Source organism: Nansenia antarctica (assembly GCF_963989245.1).
Source record: "Nansenia antarctica genome assembly, chromosome: 20".
NCBI lineage: Eukaryota > Metazoa > Chordata > Actinopteri > Argentiniformes > Microstomatidae > Nansenia > Nansenia antarctica.
The window spans coordinates 3,207,390-3,224,889 of record NC_137693.1 but is presented as its reverse complement, the minus strand read 5'-3'; the positions used below and the strand labels follow the sequence as shown (position 1 = coordinate 3,224,889).

The 17,500-nt window shown below is 45.4% G+C and overlaps 1 protein-coding gene across 1 annotated transcript in view; it reads left to right on the top strand.

Annotated features, from left to right (window-relative positions):
- Positions 1-17,500, top strand: part of LOC308174867 (1,4-alpha-glucan-branching enzyme-like) — a gene marked incomplete at its 3' end in the record, with an annotated part of 61,359 nt that overhangs the window by 7,943 nt on the left and 35,916 nt on the right. The window contains exon 2 of the mRNA XM_080549976.1: positions 12,529-12,698. Coding sequence (XP_080406102.1) covers positions 12,529-12,698 — 170 coding nt within the window. The remainder of the gene's footprint in view (positions 1-12,528; positions 12,699-17,500) is intronic.

Below are 17,500 nucleotides of genomic sequence, written 5' to 3'. Positions count from 1 at the left end.
CAGGTGGCTTGCAAGGAATGAGTAAAAAGCTTCCAAATAGCACCTCTTTCATGAAACGCTTCCATAAAAGACTGTGTTGAACCTCATAAAACCTGGAGAAACATTTTCTTCTAAGAGTGTAACCTTAAATGGACTGCACTTATATAGCGCCTTTATCCAAAGCGCTTTACAACGGCCTCTCGTTCACCCGTTCACACACACATTCACACACCAATGGCGAGGTAGGCAAGCTACCATGCAAGGCGCCGGCCGGCCAGCTCACTGGGAGCAATTTGGGGTTCAGTGTCTTGCCCAAGGACTGGTCCGACTGATACAGTCTGCATGGAAGATCATAGGGGTGAAAGACCACTCATCCCTGCAGTCTATTTTTGAACAGGCTACTCTCAGACAGGCTACGGTAATAGAATTCTCATGAATCCCTCCAATGTCCTACATGCAGAGTATGAACTGCTGCCCTCTGGGAGGAGGTTCAGAGTCCCCCGCGCTAGATTAAATAGATTTAAAAATTATTTTATTCCCGTTTCTGTTAAACTTTTAAACTGCACCAGATGAATGTAACTTATCTTGCTTATCATTTTATTTCCACTCTTGTTTTAATCAGGGCTGCCTTCTGTTTGTGTGCTAATATCCTGTATTGTCTGTTGCTCTTTGTTGGCTGCTGTGGGGTGTAAGCCCAATACAAATTTCCCAGTGATGGGACAATAAAGTGACTCTTGACTCTTGACTCTTGACTTGACACTTCGACATGTGGCCAGCCGGGGCACGAACCGCCGATCTACCGACCTTGCGATCATTAGACGGTGGCTCTACCTCCTGAGACACAGCCGCCCACTAACTAACCTTGTTTGTTCAACAGGAGAACCACCTCCCAGCAAGGATGGTTCTTCACATTTACAGTAGTAATGTGAAATACTCTGATGTACTAAGATCCATAAATAGTTGTGTGTGGGCACGGTTCCACTTACAGTGGGGTGCAAAAATGCAGGCACCCCTAGTCCAAATGCCGTTTACAATTAATATCTACGTGAAAAGAAGCAAACCTATCCTCTAAATGATACAAAGTTAAACATGACACATTTCATCACATTTTAAAGCAAGATTAATTGTTGTTTTGATTTTAAGCTTTTTACAGTTTCGAAATAATTTTAAAAAGGAAAAAGGCCTTGTGCAAACAAGAACCCTGTCAGCTAGTACTTTGTAACTCCTCTTCGGGCGACAATAACAGCTTGCAAACGCTTCCTGTATCCAGCTAAGAGCCTTTCAATTCTTGTTTTTGGAATTGTTCTCCGTTCTTCCTGACAGAACACTCAATTTTCTATAATATTGGACCCATGGTTTTTAACACCAGACACAACAGCCACCGCAGTCGGATACTTTAAAAGGCATGGAGTTACTTCAGAACATAGTTAAATCCTGGAATTATATGCACCTGACTCATTGAAGCCCTAACGATTAAATCACCTTGGTCTGGGCCTTAGTAATCATCTTCTCAAAAGGTAACAAAGAATAATCCAAAGGGGTTCCCAGACTTTTGCACGGGGCCCTTTTCCCTTTGTGTGATTTAAAAACTCAACGAAAAATGAAAATAAAAAGAAACCTTGCTTTAAAATGTGCAGAAAGGTGTCATGTTTAACTTTGTAGCATTACGTGTTTGTAGCATTTAGGTTTGCTTTCAATCACTTGGAGATGAATTGGAACAGACATTTAAACCAGGGGTGCCCACATTTTTGCATCCCACTGTCTTCCATGACAAAGAACTCTAAAATAACCCTTTTTTTCTAAATTATCATTAATTCACTTTAATGTCAAGTTGAAGTGGAGTTACATCTCTAATCCAGCGAGGAAGGCTAGGGGTGAGGGATGGAGAGATGGAGGGAGAGAGAGAGGCAGGCATGGGGTCAGTACCTGCTGTAGTCTCCTCGCTCCCCCTCAACCTGCGCTACATCAATTCACTTCAACGTTAGTTCCACCTCTAACCCAGCGCGGAGGGCCAGGAGTAAGGGACGGAGGGGGAGAGAGGGAGACGACAGCATATCGACAGTATTGACCCCATCTCTGCTTCTCTCCCTCCCCTCTCTTCCTCCATCCCTCCTCCCTCCCTCCTTCCTGCCACCGCCCAACCCCTGGCCTTCCTCACAGGGTATAAAGAGAGGGAAGAGGGGGAGGGAGAGAAGCGAGGACGGGGTCAGTATGCTGTAGTCTCTTTTCTCCACATCCGCCTCCGCTACATTAATTCACTTTAACGTTAGTTACATCTGTAATGTGGCGTTTCAGCAGCCCTGCCCTTCTCCCCTGGGACGTAGGGATAATCTCTGCTAAGCCTTTTGGAGAGGAGGATTTTATTTCCACGGCTGATAAAAAGAGAGAAAGAGGGAGCTGGCTACTGGAGGATAACGATGCACATAATGAGTTGGCTGTCAAAAGATCGTTTTTCCTCCTTCCTCTTCTTCCTCCTCCTCCTCCTCCTCCTCCTCCTCCGCTCCGCACAGTTCCTTAATCAGTTGAGCGCTGCTTTTCTACTCACTGAATATTGTATGAGGAGAAAATGTACTACTCTAGGTTTGCGTGTGTGTGTGTGTGTGTGTGTGTGTGTGTGTGTGTGTGATAATTTACATTGAGGAAAGGAAAACCCTGAAACCAGTCTGGGGATTATTTGACAAAATGTGGTGTTGGTCGTGTGTGTGCGTGTGTGTGTGTGTGTGTGTGTGTGTGTGTGTGTGTGTGTGTGTGTGTGTGCGTGTTCAGTTGTGGACACATACAATGTGATGTGGATATCCATTTGTTTGTAGTCAGTCTCTTCATGTTGATGGTGTTGTGCATGTTGTAAGCCAGTGTCTTCTAGTACTTGGTAGTCCCCCCCCCCCCCCCCAGCACTGAGCACCGGCGCCCCCCTCCCCTCTCTGGAAGAGCTGTACAACACACGCTGTCTCAGGAAGGCCTCCAAGATCTCCAGGGACCCGACCCACCCTGGGTACGAACACTTTACCAGGCTGCCCTCGAAAAGGCGGTTCAGGACCTTGGCCGCAAGGACAAACAGACTGAAGAACAGCTTCTACCCCAGGGCCATCCAGGCCCTGAACACAGCAAAGACCTAGGTTCTGGGCCCTGGACAGTCTGGACAGATTGATGGCAGCTGCTGGACTGAAAAAATCAGGTGTAGTGCTGAGGCCCAAATATGTAAATTTCAAGCCTGCAAACTGCGACACTTTAAATATATGTGAAATAACACTATTGTGCAATATGACAACCCTAGTCGTCTATCTGTACAGTATAGTATAGTGGATAGTGTACATAGCCTTTATTTATGTAAACCAGCTCCTTCCCTTCTTGTGATGTTTTTAAACGTTTTTTTTTTTCGTTTTTTTTCTTTCCTAACACCAGGGGAGCCACCCCTCCTAAATTTCGTTGTTTGGTACCTGTACTATAGCAATGACAATAAAGACCATTCATTCACTGAGCCCACTGCAGCCTCTGTCACGACAGTGTTGAGTCGTCCTGTCAACGTGCTCTCGAATGCTCTGCTGCAGCTCCGACAGTGTGCTGCGCTCCCATTAGCGGACCACTCGCTCAAGGTAATAGTCATAATAAATAAAACATGCTTCTGAGAGAGTTTCATATCAAATAGAAAATCAGAAAGTTCAACGACAACCTCAGTAAATAAAATACAGTTGAAAGTCAAAGGGCTAAAAACTAGATCTAGATCTAGAATCAGATTACTTTACCCATATTCCCCAGTCTTACCTATTAGACGGAGGACAACAGACCAGACTCTGTATCAGTGGTAGGAGGAATCTCCTACCTGCTCCTCCAAGACCCCCCGCCCACCCCCCCCCCCTCCCCTATACACAGCTGGTTAATGCGGGGGTCCCCACCAGCAACCCTGGTCCTACCTGACTCACCACATTCAATAGATTATTCTATTTCAATGAGCCCGTCCTCTGGTTTTGACCTCCACCAGCCTCTGTGTACTATTAATACTATGTATTAGGGATGTGCATAACTCATAATGTTCATGGTCGATTAATCAGTGGGTGGTATGAACGATTAATCGATTTTTTTTATGTGTGCCGACATTCACAAAGACAGCCATGGATCGGCAAAAAAACAACCTTTAACTGTGAAAAATAGAATTTATTCTGGTATTAATCCTCATGAATTAATTGTTCTGAATACTTAAATTAGGCTAACATAACAATAATGCAGAAAAGAAAAAAGCTATGCCACTAATGCATTTTGTATTGCTGTCCAGCCATTTCCAATTACAATGTTTACCAGTGTCTAGTTAGCCTACCCGAAATCAAGACAGCCAAATACACACAAAAATGTATAAAGATTAGGCTAAATGGAATTTAATTTGTCCGTGGTAATAGCTACTCGGGTCAGTTTTGGCTAAAGTATTGCGAACGAACTCCACTCAATAATCATAATAACACTATATAGTAACACTAATAACACTAATAGTAACACTATGTGCAATATGACAACCCTAGTCGTCTATCTGTACAGTATAGTATACTGGATAGTGTACATAGCCTTTATTTATGTAAACCAGCTCCTTCCCTTCTTGTGTTTTTGTTTTGTTTTTTTTCTTTCCTAGCACCAGGGGAGCCCCCCCCTCCTAAATTTCGTTGTTTGGTACCTGTACTATAGCAATGACAATAAAGACCATTCATTCATTCATTCATTCATTCATTCATTCACCATTCATCATTCATAAGTAACTAATAATTACTGAACTACCGGTATATTAAAATGATGCTATCTGTGCATGATTCATACAAAAACAACAATGAATAGTGCTACAGAACCAACATTAGTTATGGCCGTTAATTTGCGTTTAGGCTATTTGAATGGAAAAACATTTTTAACGGTCCAAACGTTAAAAATCGACTTTGACCCTCAGGAACGATTAATCGATTATCATCCCTACTATGTATGTTGTAAAATACTGCTGAAAATAAATAGGATTCCTTTTTTGTCATGGTACTGTATGGATGCTTCTGAAAGGGACCAGGCACCAGTGAAGGAGACGACAGTCTAGTCGTAGATGTTAAGGGGACTTTATTCGAATTCACAACAACCACTATGTAAGATAGAATTTCTCCCACCTCATTTAGGAGCAGAGTTTTCCATTAGTCAAGTGTTTGTGCTGCTTGCTTAACCAAGGGGAAAATGGGTTTTTAAAACCACCACTCCTGAATATGTTCTCTGTGAGTGTGTGTGTGTGTGTGTGTGTGTGTGCGTGCACACGTGTACGTGTATGTATGTGTGTGTGTGCGCGTGCGTGTTTGTGTGTGCCTGTGTGTGCCTGTGTGTGCTTGTGTGTGCCTGTGTGTGCGTGTGTGTGCGTGTGTGTGTGCGTGCGTGTGTGCGTGCATGCGTGTGTGCGTGTGCGTGTCTGTGTTTGCGTGTGTGTGTGTGCGCATGCGTGTCTGCTTGTGTTTACTTGTGTGCCTTTGTGCGTAATGTCCGGTGGCAGTTATATATTTTTTTTGCAGTTTCTCAAAACCTATATATTGCACATGATGGACATGTTGAACTTTGTTCATCTTGTTGACTCAATCCCACAGACACATGTACAAATCCTACACACACACACACACACACACACACACACACACACACACACACACACACACACACACACACACACAACCTCACACACACACACAACCTCACTACCTCATACAGTAGTGTTTGTGTCAGTGTTATAGTTGAGTTGAAATGTTAGACTGTGCATATACAGAAAAAAAAGATCATGAGGAACAAACATCAACAACTTTGACTTTCTTCTCTCTGAGTCAGAGTTCCATCCCCAACCTTGGCAGAGGCCTGGCTTGTCCTTGCCCTAGGTCTCTCGCTCTCTACCCTCGGGTTAGAAAGGCACACACCTTTGTTGTAGTATAGCCGCGCTAGAGGAGACACACACACACACACACACACTTCTGTAGGGTAGCACATTGATGAGGGCTAGCCACGGGCAAGGTTGAGGAGTGGGAGGCAGAGAGCACCAGAGGTCTGTGAAGAGACGCCCACACTCCCCCACCTCACACACGCAACGTATATCAATGTTATACTGTAGTTTAGTTGTCAAATCAACATTTATTAATTTTTTATTACCCACTACAAGGAAATAGACACACACACACACACACACACACACACACACACACACACACATACACACACATCAATAGTAATAACAGTAAAACGGTGGAATATATATAGATATATAGTATAAATAAAACAGCAATAGTGTGTGTGTGTGTGTGTGTGTGTGTGTGTGTGTGTGTGTGTGTGTGTGTGTGTGTGTGTGTGTGTGCGTGCGTGCGTGCGTGCGTGTGTGTGCGTTGTGGGGTGAGTGCATATTGTCTCTAAGTGGGCATCAGACAGTGCTGCTGGGCATCTGGGAGCATCAGTTCAGAGGTGGCGTAGGTTGGAGGTAGAGGCCGCCTCAGTGCACGTTACACGTCCTGCTGATGTTGAGGGAAAGGTTGTTGTGCTTTGTGCCGGCACCCATCTTCCAGGGGCTCGTACTTCTTCCCCGTAGGCTGTCTGTCTGCTCACTGTCTGAGACCAGGCCTGCAACGGGTGGTGTCATCAGCAAACTGATCCTGGGTGAACAGAGGAGAAGAGAAGAGGACTGAGCACACAGCCCTGAGGGGCCCCGCGTGTTGAGGAGTCAGTGTCGGAGGAGGTGTCGCTGCCTATCCTGACCACCTGGGGTTCTGCCCATCAGGAAGCTAGGATCCAGCTCCATAGGAAGGTGTTCAGAGTCAGATCAAGGTCCCTGAGGCGTGGAGACAGCCTTGGAGGGAACAATGTTGTGTTGGTGTGAATGTTGAAACTGCAGTCAAAAGAAACAGCATTGTCACATAGGCCTTACTCTTTTGAGATGTATTGTGTGCGGTGCGATGTATCGACGTCATCGTCTGTGCGGTCTGTTTGGAACGGGTCGGATGTGTCTGATAATGGAGGGTTGAGGCAGGCCTTGAGCAGTCTCTAAAAGCACTTCATAATGATCTGGGTGCTACAGGGCTACATTGTCATATAGGCATATTTCCTTGGATCTTTTGGGCCCAGGAACAATGGTTGGTCACCTTGAAACAGGTGGGTGACTACAGACCGGGACAGAGAAAGGTTGAATATGTCTGCAAAGATGAATGCCAGCTGGTCAGCGCGAGCTCTGAGGACCCAACCTGCGACGCCGTCTGGGTGGAATGCTTTGTTACCGTTGAAACGTGGGAGGATGTGAATGTAAATGAATGAAGAGCATGCTCGGGAGCGACGAACAACGTAGGAGACATTGACGTCAGAGAAAAATAAATAATCCCCCCAACCTTGGCAGTGGACTGGTTTGTCCTTGCCTTAGGAGGTGTTCTCTATCCTCAGGTTAGAAAGGCCTGTTGGACCCTTGTTATAGTATAGCTGCACTGGAGGATGGGGACACACGCACACACACACAGACCCTTGTAGGGTAACCATACTGATGGAGGGATAGCCACGGGCAAGGTGGAGGAGTGGGATGCTGAGACACACACACACACACAGACACAGACACACACACACACACACACACACACACACACACACACTATGCATTCTTCAAGATGAGTGTCATCTCGCACGGTCTCACCGGAACAATTAAGGAGAGAGCAAAGCCGAGCAGAAGGGCCTGTGAGGCTGTCTTCTTCACGGAGGGGTAATTACTGCTGCTAGGATTTATAAAGGCAAAGAGAGTCCGTAAACAGTCAGTAAACACCATCCAGTCAGAATCTAAGCAGCAGCAGCAGCAGCGTTTCATACAGTCAGCCAGTATGACCTACACAGTAATGGAGTCGGCGGGAGAGAGTGAGTGGGATGAGCTGTATCTGTATCTATATCAGTGAATCGTCAACAGCGACTAACTGCAGACTAACTGGACCTTGTCGGACGGCGATTAGGATTAGCGGTTGAGAACAGATTAATCAATGTCACCGACCTGAGGGACGGAGGCTGGTCTCTGGGTGGGGAGGAACCACTGGTCTGGGGACAGTAGCCGCCTAGCCGGGGCTTGTGAGCGATGAGTAATGTGCATGATGAATGTGTTTTTGTTTGCCTCGGCAGGGTTTTCCTGCAAAGCAGACAGAGAGGCACAACGCCTCTCATCTCAGTTCCACCAGGCTGGCAGGGGAGACAGAGCTGCAGACAGTTTAATTAAATTCTTGATTTTTCCTTATTATCTATTTAGGAATTGCCACTCAGAATCTGGTGATGCATACTGTACCGCCGTTTTCCTAAAGCTTTCTGGCTTTCTGTAGACTGTGTGTGTGTGTGTGTCGTGTGTCGTGTGTGTGTGTGTGTGTGTGTGTGTGTGTGTGTGTTTGCAAGAGTGTGTGTCTGTGTGTGTGTGTGTGTGTGTGTGTGTGTGTCTGTGTGTCTGTGTGTCTGTGTGTCTGTGTGTCTGTGTGTCTGTCTGTCTGTGTGACAGTGTCTGTGTGTCTGTGTGTGTGTGTCTGTGTGTGTGTGTGTGTGTGTGTGTGTGTGCGCACTTGTTTGTGTCTGTCTGCAGGGTAGGGGGGCCTAGGTTGTGCCATCATGTCAAAGGTTACATGACCTTTTGTTCCATGAAACACACACACACACACACTCACACACACACAAACGCGCACGCACACACACACACACACACACACACACGCACACACACACACACACACACACACACACACACACACAGAGACACACACACACACAGAGACACACACTGTTAAAGTTTCTGGACTCTGAACTCACTCTGATTATGAGTCTCTTATGGTTTGCAAGAATGAACCACCCACCATGACTGGAGGCTTAGGGAAGATAACTCTATGACTCTGACAAAAGAAATTTGAAGTTTCTAGCTTTACATGACTATCTATAGTACTTTCTAGTACTTTCTAGTTTTCATTTGTTCCACAAACTGCATCTACTAATATTACATTCGTTTTACTTACATTTATACAACTGTCATGACCGAGTTCTGTCATACAAAAAAATACCATCCCATCAAAAGACACGAACATAAGCGCAGAATCAAATAAGAACCAACATCACAGGTACATTGGTTGTTGAGATAATGCACCACAAAGAACAGAAATTCACACTTTCCCACAATTCCCTAGCAAATATGCAAATGTATTTACTTCTGTTGCATGGGCTTTGTGGGTAATTGTGAATTTTCGTTTTTTTCCCGTTGCATTAGCACACTACAACTAATGTACCTGTCCATGTTGGTTCTGGTTTGATTCTAATTGTATTCCATCTGTTCCTCATGTTCATGCAGGTGTCTTGTTAGGGTTGTTGGACTGGAACACATTGGCAGGAAGTACCGTATGTGTAGGTCACTTGACAATTACAATTGCCAATTAAGGTTCTTCACCTATTGAGGAATGTTGTGGTACACTCTCAGAAGAAACTATGTTTTGTTTCTTTTGAGGGGCACCCTTTGCGGAACCCTTTTTGGGTTCCATATTGATCCCTGTAATAGAGTAAGAGATTCATATTTACAAAAGGAAATTGAGGCAAGTATTTGCATCAGCTGTACATTTAAAAAATGACATTAAATAAAGTAAGTTTCATGCCTCTGGTTACATTAAGTAACTAAATCAAACTTACAAGTACAGTTCTGGACTAGAAAAATTAAGTAGATCCAATTCGTAGATCGAAAAGGCGGTTCAGGACCATGGCCGCAAGGACAAACAGACTGAAGAACAGCTTCTACCCCAGGGCCGTCCAGGCCCTGAACACAGCAAAGACCTAGGTTCTGGGCCCTGGACAGTCTGGACGGATTGATGGCAGCTGCTGGACTGAAAAAATCAGGTGTAGTGCTGAGGCACAAATATGTACATTTCTAGCCTGCAAACTGCGACACTTTAAATAAATGTGCAATAACACTATGTGCAATATGACAACCCTAGTCGTCTATCTGTACAGTATAGTATAGTGGATAGTGTACATAGCCTTTATTTATGTAAACCAGCTCCTTCCCTTCTTGTGTTTTTTTAAAGTGTTTTTTTAACGTTTTTTTTCTTTCCTAGCACCGGGGGAGCAACCCATCCTAAATTTCGTTGTTTGGTACCTGTACTGTAGCAATGACAATAAAGACCATTCATTCATTTAAACTAATGACTCTGTAACTGACACATTAAGTACGTTTTAGACTAAAAGCGTAGTATCATACATAAAACTATTTTTTACTAAGACAGTCTGTGTTGAAGAATGTCCCAGAATCCCACCTGCTCACTGTGAGAGATTAGTTTTTTCCGCACAGGAAGCATCTTGAAGCTGCATTGGAAACAAAGGCTTCTCCACCGAGTAAGAAATCAATTGTAGTTAGCGTGTTCAATACTTCTTTCCTGTGTCATTCCCCTTTATTGCTTTTTTTATGGATTGGAGAGTTACAATTCCTTTAGCTGTATAGTTTTCAGTTAACCCCAATGTCTGGTCTACATTTCATGTGAATAGGAATAGGAATACAATGGAAATATGTTGAATAAAAGAAATGTTGTTGTGTTGAATTTCCCCCACCGGATGTAAAGTTGGAGGTCATTACTTTGAGAGCTAGGCTTTTCATGTCTGCGTTAATGTCTGATCTCGAAGAAGGAGTTGGCCTTTTCTCCTACGCTCTCTTTCTCACACACACACACACAGTCACACACACAGTCACACACACACACAAACCCTCTCTCTAACTCTCTAAGTCCAAAGCTGTTTTCCCCATAGAGTTAATTCTCTGGCTTCTCTGCTGTTAACCCAACCCTCGGATCAGGCTGTCCTCAAGATTCTTTCTCTCTCTCTCTCACTTTCTCTCTCTCTCTCTCTCTCTCTCTCTCTCTCTCTCTCTCTCTCTCTCTCTCTCTCTCTCGCTCTCCCCCTCACTCTCTCTCTCCTTCACCCTCTGTCTCTCTCTCTCTCTCTCTCTCTCTCACTCTCTCTCTCTCTCTCTCTCGCTCTCCCCCTCACTCTCTCTCTCCCTCACCCTCTGTCTCTCTCTCTCTCTCTCTCTCTCTCTCTCTCTCTCTCTCTCTCTCTCTCTCTCTCTCACAGCCACAGAACCCTCTGCAAGACATTTAGTATGACCCAAGTTGTCCTACACAGCTGTTGTCTGCGGCTACCCCTCATCTATCACCCCAGAGAGACGTTTTTGCGAGCAGGAGCCAACGATAGCAGATACCCCTGAATGTGTACTGAGTGTGTGAGTGTGAGTGTGAGTGCATGTGCGTGCACGTGTGTGTGTGTGTGTGTGTGTGTGTGTGTGTGTGTGTGTGTGTGTTCTCTGTGGAAAGCACTGAGTCATGGTGAGCCAGCTTCAGACACTGACAGTTGTCAGGTTTGTCTGTGTGGGAGAGTGGGGGATTGCCCTCAGACACACACACTCCACCAGCTAATACACACACATACACACACTCTCCACCATCTAATACACACATACACACACCTTCCAATCGAAAAGACTGGATGCAATGTAATGGAATGAGTGATAAATGCAGTGTACATTCTTTGTCCATTCTCTGGCCTGTTTAAGATGTGGAAAATTAGTTTAATCTGCTATTTCAGCAAGGTAGTCTTCAAATTGGTGTGTGTATCTGTGTGTCTGTGTGTGTGTGTGTGTGTGTGTGTGTGTGTGACATAATGACTGCAGACACCAGTCCATTACAGACAGACACTTCAATTAGCCACGCACAGAAGGATAGCTACTAATTGTGTCTGTGTCTGTGTGTGTGTGTATGTGTGTGTGTGTCTGTCTGTGTGTGTGTGTGTGTGTCTGTGTGTGTGTGTGTGTGTGGCGATAACTGCTAATTTCTCAGCTGACTGGACAGCGATATGAGCTGACATTGTGCTGCACAGACACTCCAAATGTTATGGCTGCTGTGTGTGTCAGCGTGTGTACGTGCGTGCGTGCATGTGTGTTCCCGCGCATTTAAGGCATTAGCCCTGCACTCCACTTAAGTCAAACATCACACTCTATCTCGTCAGAGTTGTTTTCAATGGCGTTCGATGACCATACTAACGGATCAAATGTATGATGAAAACTACTACTAGAAAATGGTTTCATCTCTGCGTACCCGTCCTCTCTTTGACGGCTTTCTAAGCTGTAACTTACCGTCGGGCCTGTTTAGAAGAAATACTTCAACGTTTTTCAAAGTTTCCAGTACTTTTCATGTGAAAAGTTCACGTTTCATTAAGCGTATGTGTTTTTCTTCTTTGCCAGAAGCTTGCTGCAGAGTTTACACAACTTATTTTCTCTCTCTCTCTCTCGCTCTCTCTCTCTTTGTATTTGAAGCGTAAGGATGTGCCTGCCTTGGGTTTTGGGTAGGTATCATGGGGGCGCGGGTGTGGAAAGAGTCTTTTTGTATTGGTCTCCCGCTGTCTTCCCCGTCTCTCCTCTGAAATCCTCATGTGATTTGTATCCCAAACACACAGAGAGAGAGTGAGAGAGAGAGAGATGGGGGGTATTACAGTCTGTCTACTGTAGCGAGTGCATCTTACATCTCTCTCTCTCTCCAGGTACAAGCTGTTTGAACGCAAGCTGTCCCAGCTGGAGGAGGACGAGGGGACCTTCGATGACTTCACCAGGAGTTATCAGACCTACGGGGTAAAGAGACAGGCCAACAACGGACTGCTGTTCAAAGAGTGGGCCCCTGACGCACAGGCCCTGTACCTGATGGGAGACTTCAGTGAGTACACACACACACACACACACACACACACAGACACACGTCCACGTCTCGACCCTTTGTGTTTCTTTATTTAGAAGTGTGAATCAAAAGTGCTGGCAATTAATTGTTGCCAAGGAAACAGTGTGCGTTTTTTAGGTTGCTAACCATTCTAATATATTCTGTGTTTGCTTGGAGAGACGTCTGTGGTTTATAGTGAAATATTTATCGAGCAAGTAATGACGCTGGGAGCGCGCGCGTGTGTCTGCGTTGTGTGTCTGTGTAGGTATGCAAATGGGGTATCGTCTCTCTGTGTTTGTCTCTCCCTCCATCTCTCTCACAGAGAATGGCTCATGTCTGATGATTTAGTTTTCTGATTCCATTAAAAGTTGAACAGTGGACTGGAGAATCAGGGTGGATGGATGTCGAGTTCGCTTCTGTACCTCTCTCTGTCTCTCTCTTTCTACTCCCCTCTCGCCCTTTCTCTCTGTACTGTATCTCTCTCTCTCTTTCTCTCCCCCTCTCTCTCTCTCTCTCTCTCTCTCTCTCTCCCTTCCTCTCAACAGTCAGAAGAGAACAGTCTTCAGGAGTGAAAGCGTGTTATTGTGTAACCAGTTCTTTCTCGGCCTGGTTAATATTGCAGTATTCTGATCTGGATCCAATATCTAATGGAATCTTTTTGTTTGTTCTCTTGGGATTCACAGGCCCAACGTTCCGTCCTAACACAGCTTTTATCCAGTCCTGAGTTCTTCAATGGAGGGGGGGGGTGGAGAGGAGAGATGGGCAGGGATTTATATCATGAAAGAGATAGAGAGAGGGAGAGGGGGCGTTGTGGGTTTCAGTGAAACAAGTGTTTTGACCAATCAAGAAAGGCTTTGCCATGATGTCTGGTGTTAGGGGTTCAAGGGAAAACAACATGATATACAGTGCCTATAGAAAGTCATCTTTACCTTCTGTCACATCACAAACCTATTTTTGAGCTGTATGTACAGATTATAGCCCTCATCATCAAAGTGAAAATAACATTTATTTCTTATTTGTGAAATACCCTGGTTTGGTTAAGTGATCAGCCCCTTAGAATATGCCATTATAATATAATAATAATATATAATATATGCCATTTAGCTGACGCTTTTATCCAAAGCGACTTACATTGCAGTGAGTGCATACATTTCAGTATATATGGTCCCAGCGGGAATCGAACCCGCAACCTAAGCGGTAGCGCCATGCTCTACCAACTGAGCCACAGAGGACCACATATAAACTTGCTCAGGTGCAACCATCAACTTCCAGAACAAACACCAGGCGAATGACCTCCTACCTGACATCATCAATTGTAGCGGTTTTGTTTACTTCAGAATAAAACCAGCTGTTTCTTGAGGTTCCACTGCTAGAAGAAGTTCATGGTTCCGCAACGAATTCCACCAAGGTTGAACAAGTCCTTTCAAAAGGCCTCAGGGAGAAAGTTGGAGGAAGGCACAAGTTAGGTGAAGGCTACAAACAGGCGAAGGCTTCAGCCATCCCTCAGAGTACCGTTCAGAGCATCATTAAGCAGTGGAAAGCATATGGCACCACCCACACCTTGCCTAGATCAGCCCGTCCATCCAAACTGGATGACCGAGCCTGTAGGACATTGATCAGAGAAGATAGCAAGAGGCCAAAGGCAACTTTGAAGGACGTACAAGTCTTTATGGCTGGGAGTGGACTGTCTGTGCATGTAACAACAACCTCACAAGCTTTACACAAAGCTGGCCTGTACGGCAGGGTAGCAAGAACGAAGCCTTTTCTGAAAAAACTGCCACACTCAGTCTTGTTTGTGCTATGCAACAACATACCTGGAAGATTCTGTTGCCATGGGGAAAAAGGTTTTATGGTCAGAGGAGACTAAGATTGAGCTTTTTGGACTGAACTCCAAGCGCCATGTTTGGCATAACTATTGGTAAAGATGAATAAAAAGGGTTATAAAGAATTCACCGTCAATTAGCTTAATGTCACACTGAAAGAAATTAGAAACATCCAACCTTTAATTGAAGTAAATTTATTCTGAGAAAAATCTATCACCAAGAAAGAATTGTGTGTAACAAAACCGTGTGTGCCACAGTTATTGGCACCCCTCCATGTAATACTTTACACAACCTCCCTTTCTCCTGTAACATCTAATAAGGTTGGAGAATACAGAGAAAGGAATCAGAGAGCATTCCTCTTCATTATCCAGTTTCTTTTCGGTATAGCCAACCTTCCTTTTACGCCAAACCCACCTTGAGTGTTTATTGCCAAAAAGCTGCATTTTTGTTTAATAAAAACACAACGCAAAACAGCTGCTAGTAGCTATCAGCTAATATTGCGATATACCTACAGTACATCTAACTGCATGTTTAGCCCATCACAACATGTTGATGACACATACTTACACATAATTAGATGATCACACACCTTGCTTTTGAACAAGTCCTTAAACAAACATTTGTTCACAAGCCATGTATCACTTACCCAGTAGCCTACGGCAGACGATACAGTGAATCAAATACACAAATTATCAGTATTTACTAGTGATCCTAAAACTGCTGTTTGTTATATCGGAGTGGGGTCTTCAACACTTAAACTTTCGTAATATGCCCAAAAAATAGAGAACAATTTATTTATGGTCATTTGCGCGACTTGAGAATTGCCAACATGTGGACCTTTTCACCAGACCGTGTGTCACATTTGTCGGCTGCACATCCATGATGCGAATCTCCCGTTCCACCACATACCAAAGCTGCTCTATTGGATTGAGATCTGGTGACTGTGGAGGCCATTTGAGTACAGTGAACTCATCGTCATGTTCAAGAAACCAGTTTGAGATGATGTGAGCTTTGTGACATGGCTAAGGTTATCATGCTGGAAGTAGCCATTAGAAGATGGGTACACTGTGGTCATCAAGGGATGGACATGGTCAGCATCGATACTCAGGTAGGCAAGGGCGTTTAAACTGTGGTCACGTTCCAACTATTTTCCGTCATGGGTTCAGTGGGTTATGACGATTGGCTACTCAGGGTACAGGGGTGAGTGGCTTGCCTGTTGGCGGGTGTTATTTGAATGGTATTCATTTCCTACCTGAGAGAGAGAGAAGTGTGGAGGAGACACATTGAGAGACTCATTGAGGAGAGACGCGTATGAACCCCTGAGGATATAATTACCCTGGACTGTGAACTACCCCCACGTCGCGTCGTGTTCGTGTTTTGTTTTGTCATCGTTGACAAACATCGCTGACCTCTGCCATCAACAAGGCATTTTTTGCCCAGAGAACTGCCACTCACTGGATATGTTCTCTTTTTCTGACCGTTCTCTCTAAACCCTAGAGATGGTTGTGCGGGTAAATCCCAGTAGATCAGCACTTTTTGAAATACTCAAAACTAGCCCGCCTGGCACCAACAACCATGCCACGTTCAAAGTCACTTAAATCATCATTCTTCCCCCATTCTGATCTCCCCATTATTAAGGCGGGAGCGAAGGACAGCAAAAACAAATGACCATGTTCATGTTGGGTTTACAGGGCTACAGGTTTGTTTTGACACCCAGCAACCAATGATGTTTCTCCTTAAACCAGCGTATAGGGAGCATGCTGGGTGTCTGGTGTCTCTCTCTTCAGACATGTGAGTGAAAAGCTGATGTCGTTAATCTCTCCCTATAAGGCTTTTATCTGACCCCCCCCCCTCCCCCCCCCACACACGCACACACACACACCGCTGTGAAGCCCTTCATCTTTAATCTTCACAAACCCCTGAGAAATAGTTGTTTACAGCACAATTCACCTCTCCATTCTTCCCTACATCCCCCTCTACTTCCATCCGTCCACCCATCCCTCCTTCCTTCTCTACCTCCCTTCTCTCCCACCAGAGAGACCACTGCCCAGAATGCTAACTCCCTTGTGCAACAGAACACATAGATGTGTCTGTGTGTGTCTGTGTGTGTCTGTGTGTGTCTCTGTGTGTCTCTGTGTGTGTCTGTGTGTGTGTGTGTGTCTCTGTGTGTGTGTGTGTGTGTGTGTGTGTGTGTGTGTGCGTGCACGTGTGTGTGTGTGTGATGAGTGATGACAGTGCTGTCAGGTTGATGCCTCAGGCGTGTTATTAAGCTGCGATCCTGCTGCCTCGGGCTGTTAATGGAGCCGGGGGGAGGGAGGGAGGGAGGGAGGGAGGGAGGGAGGGAGGGAGAGCGTGTACGTCAGACTCTCTCCAACGCAACGATAGGGAAGGAGCGTCGTTAACCCTGCAGCACACAGAGGTGACAGGGAGGTTGAGGGAGGGGGGGAGGGAGGGAGGGATGGAGGGAGGGATGGAGGGAGGGAGGGATGGATGGAGGGAGCGAGTGAGGGATGGGGAGAGAAGCTAAGGGTCCTTTTCCAGCCAGCCAATGAGTCAGTGTCCCAGTGCTGTAGTGTTCCTCATCAGGTGGCAGGTCTCCATGGGGACAGGTTGAATAGGACCCCCCCCGGCCCCTGGCAGCCCCCCTAGCCGGTACTGTATGGGCTGGGAGAGCCGGGGGGAGGCTCAGCTGCAGGAGTGTCTTCAGGTGAAAAAGGCTAAAAAGGCTGTTTTCCCTCCCGATACAGAGTTAAATCTCGAGGTTCTCTGATGTTAACTCAACCCCAGGTGCAGTCTTGTCCTTAAGGCTCTCGAGTGTCTCTCTCTCTCTCTCTCGTATCTCTCTCTCTCTCTCTCGTATCTCTCTCTCTCTCTCTCTCTCTCTCTCTCTCTCTCTCTCTCTCTCACTCTATCTGTTCCATCCCCAGGTGCAGTCTGTCCTCATCTCTCTCTCTCCAGCTGAATGTTGTTGCCCCAGCT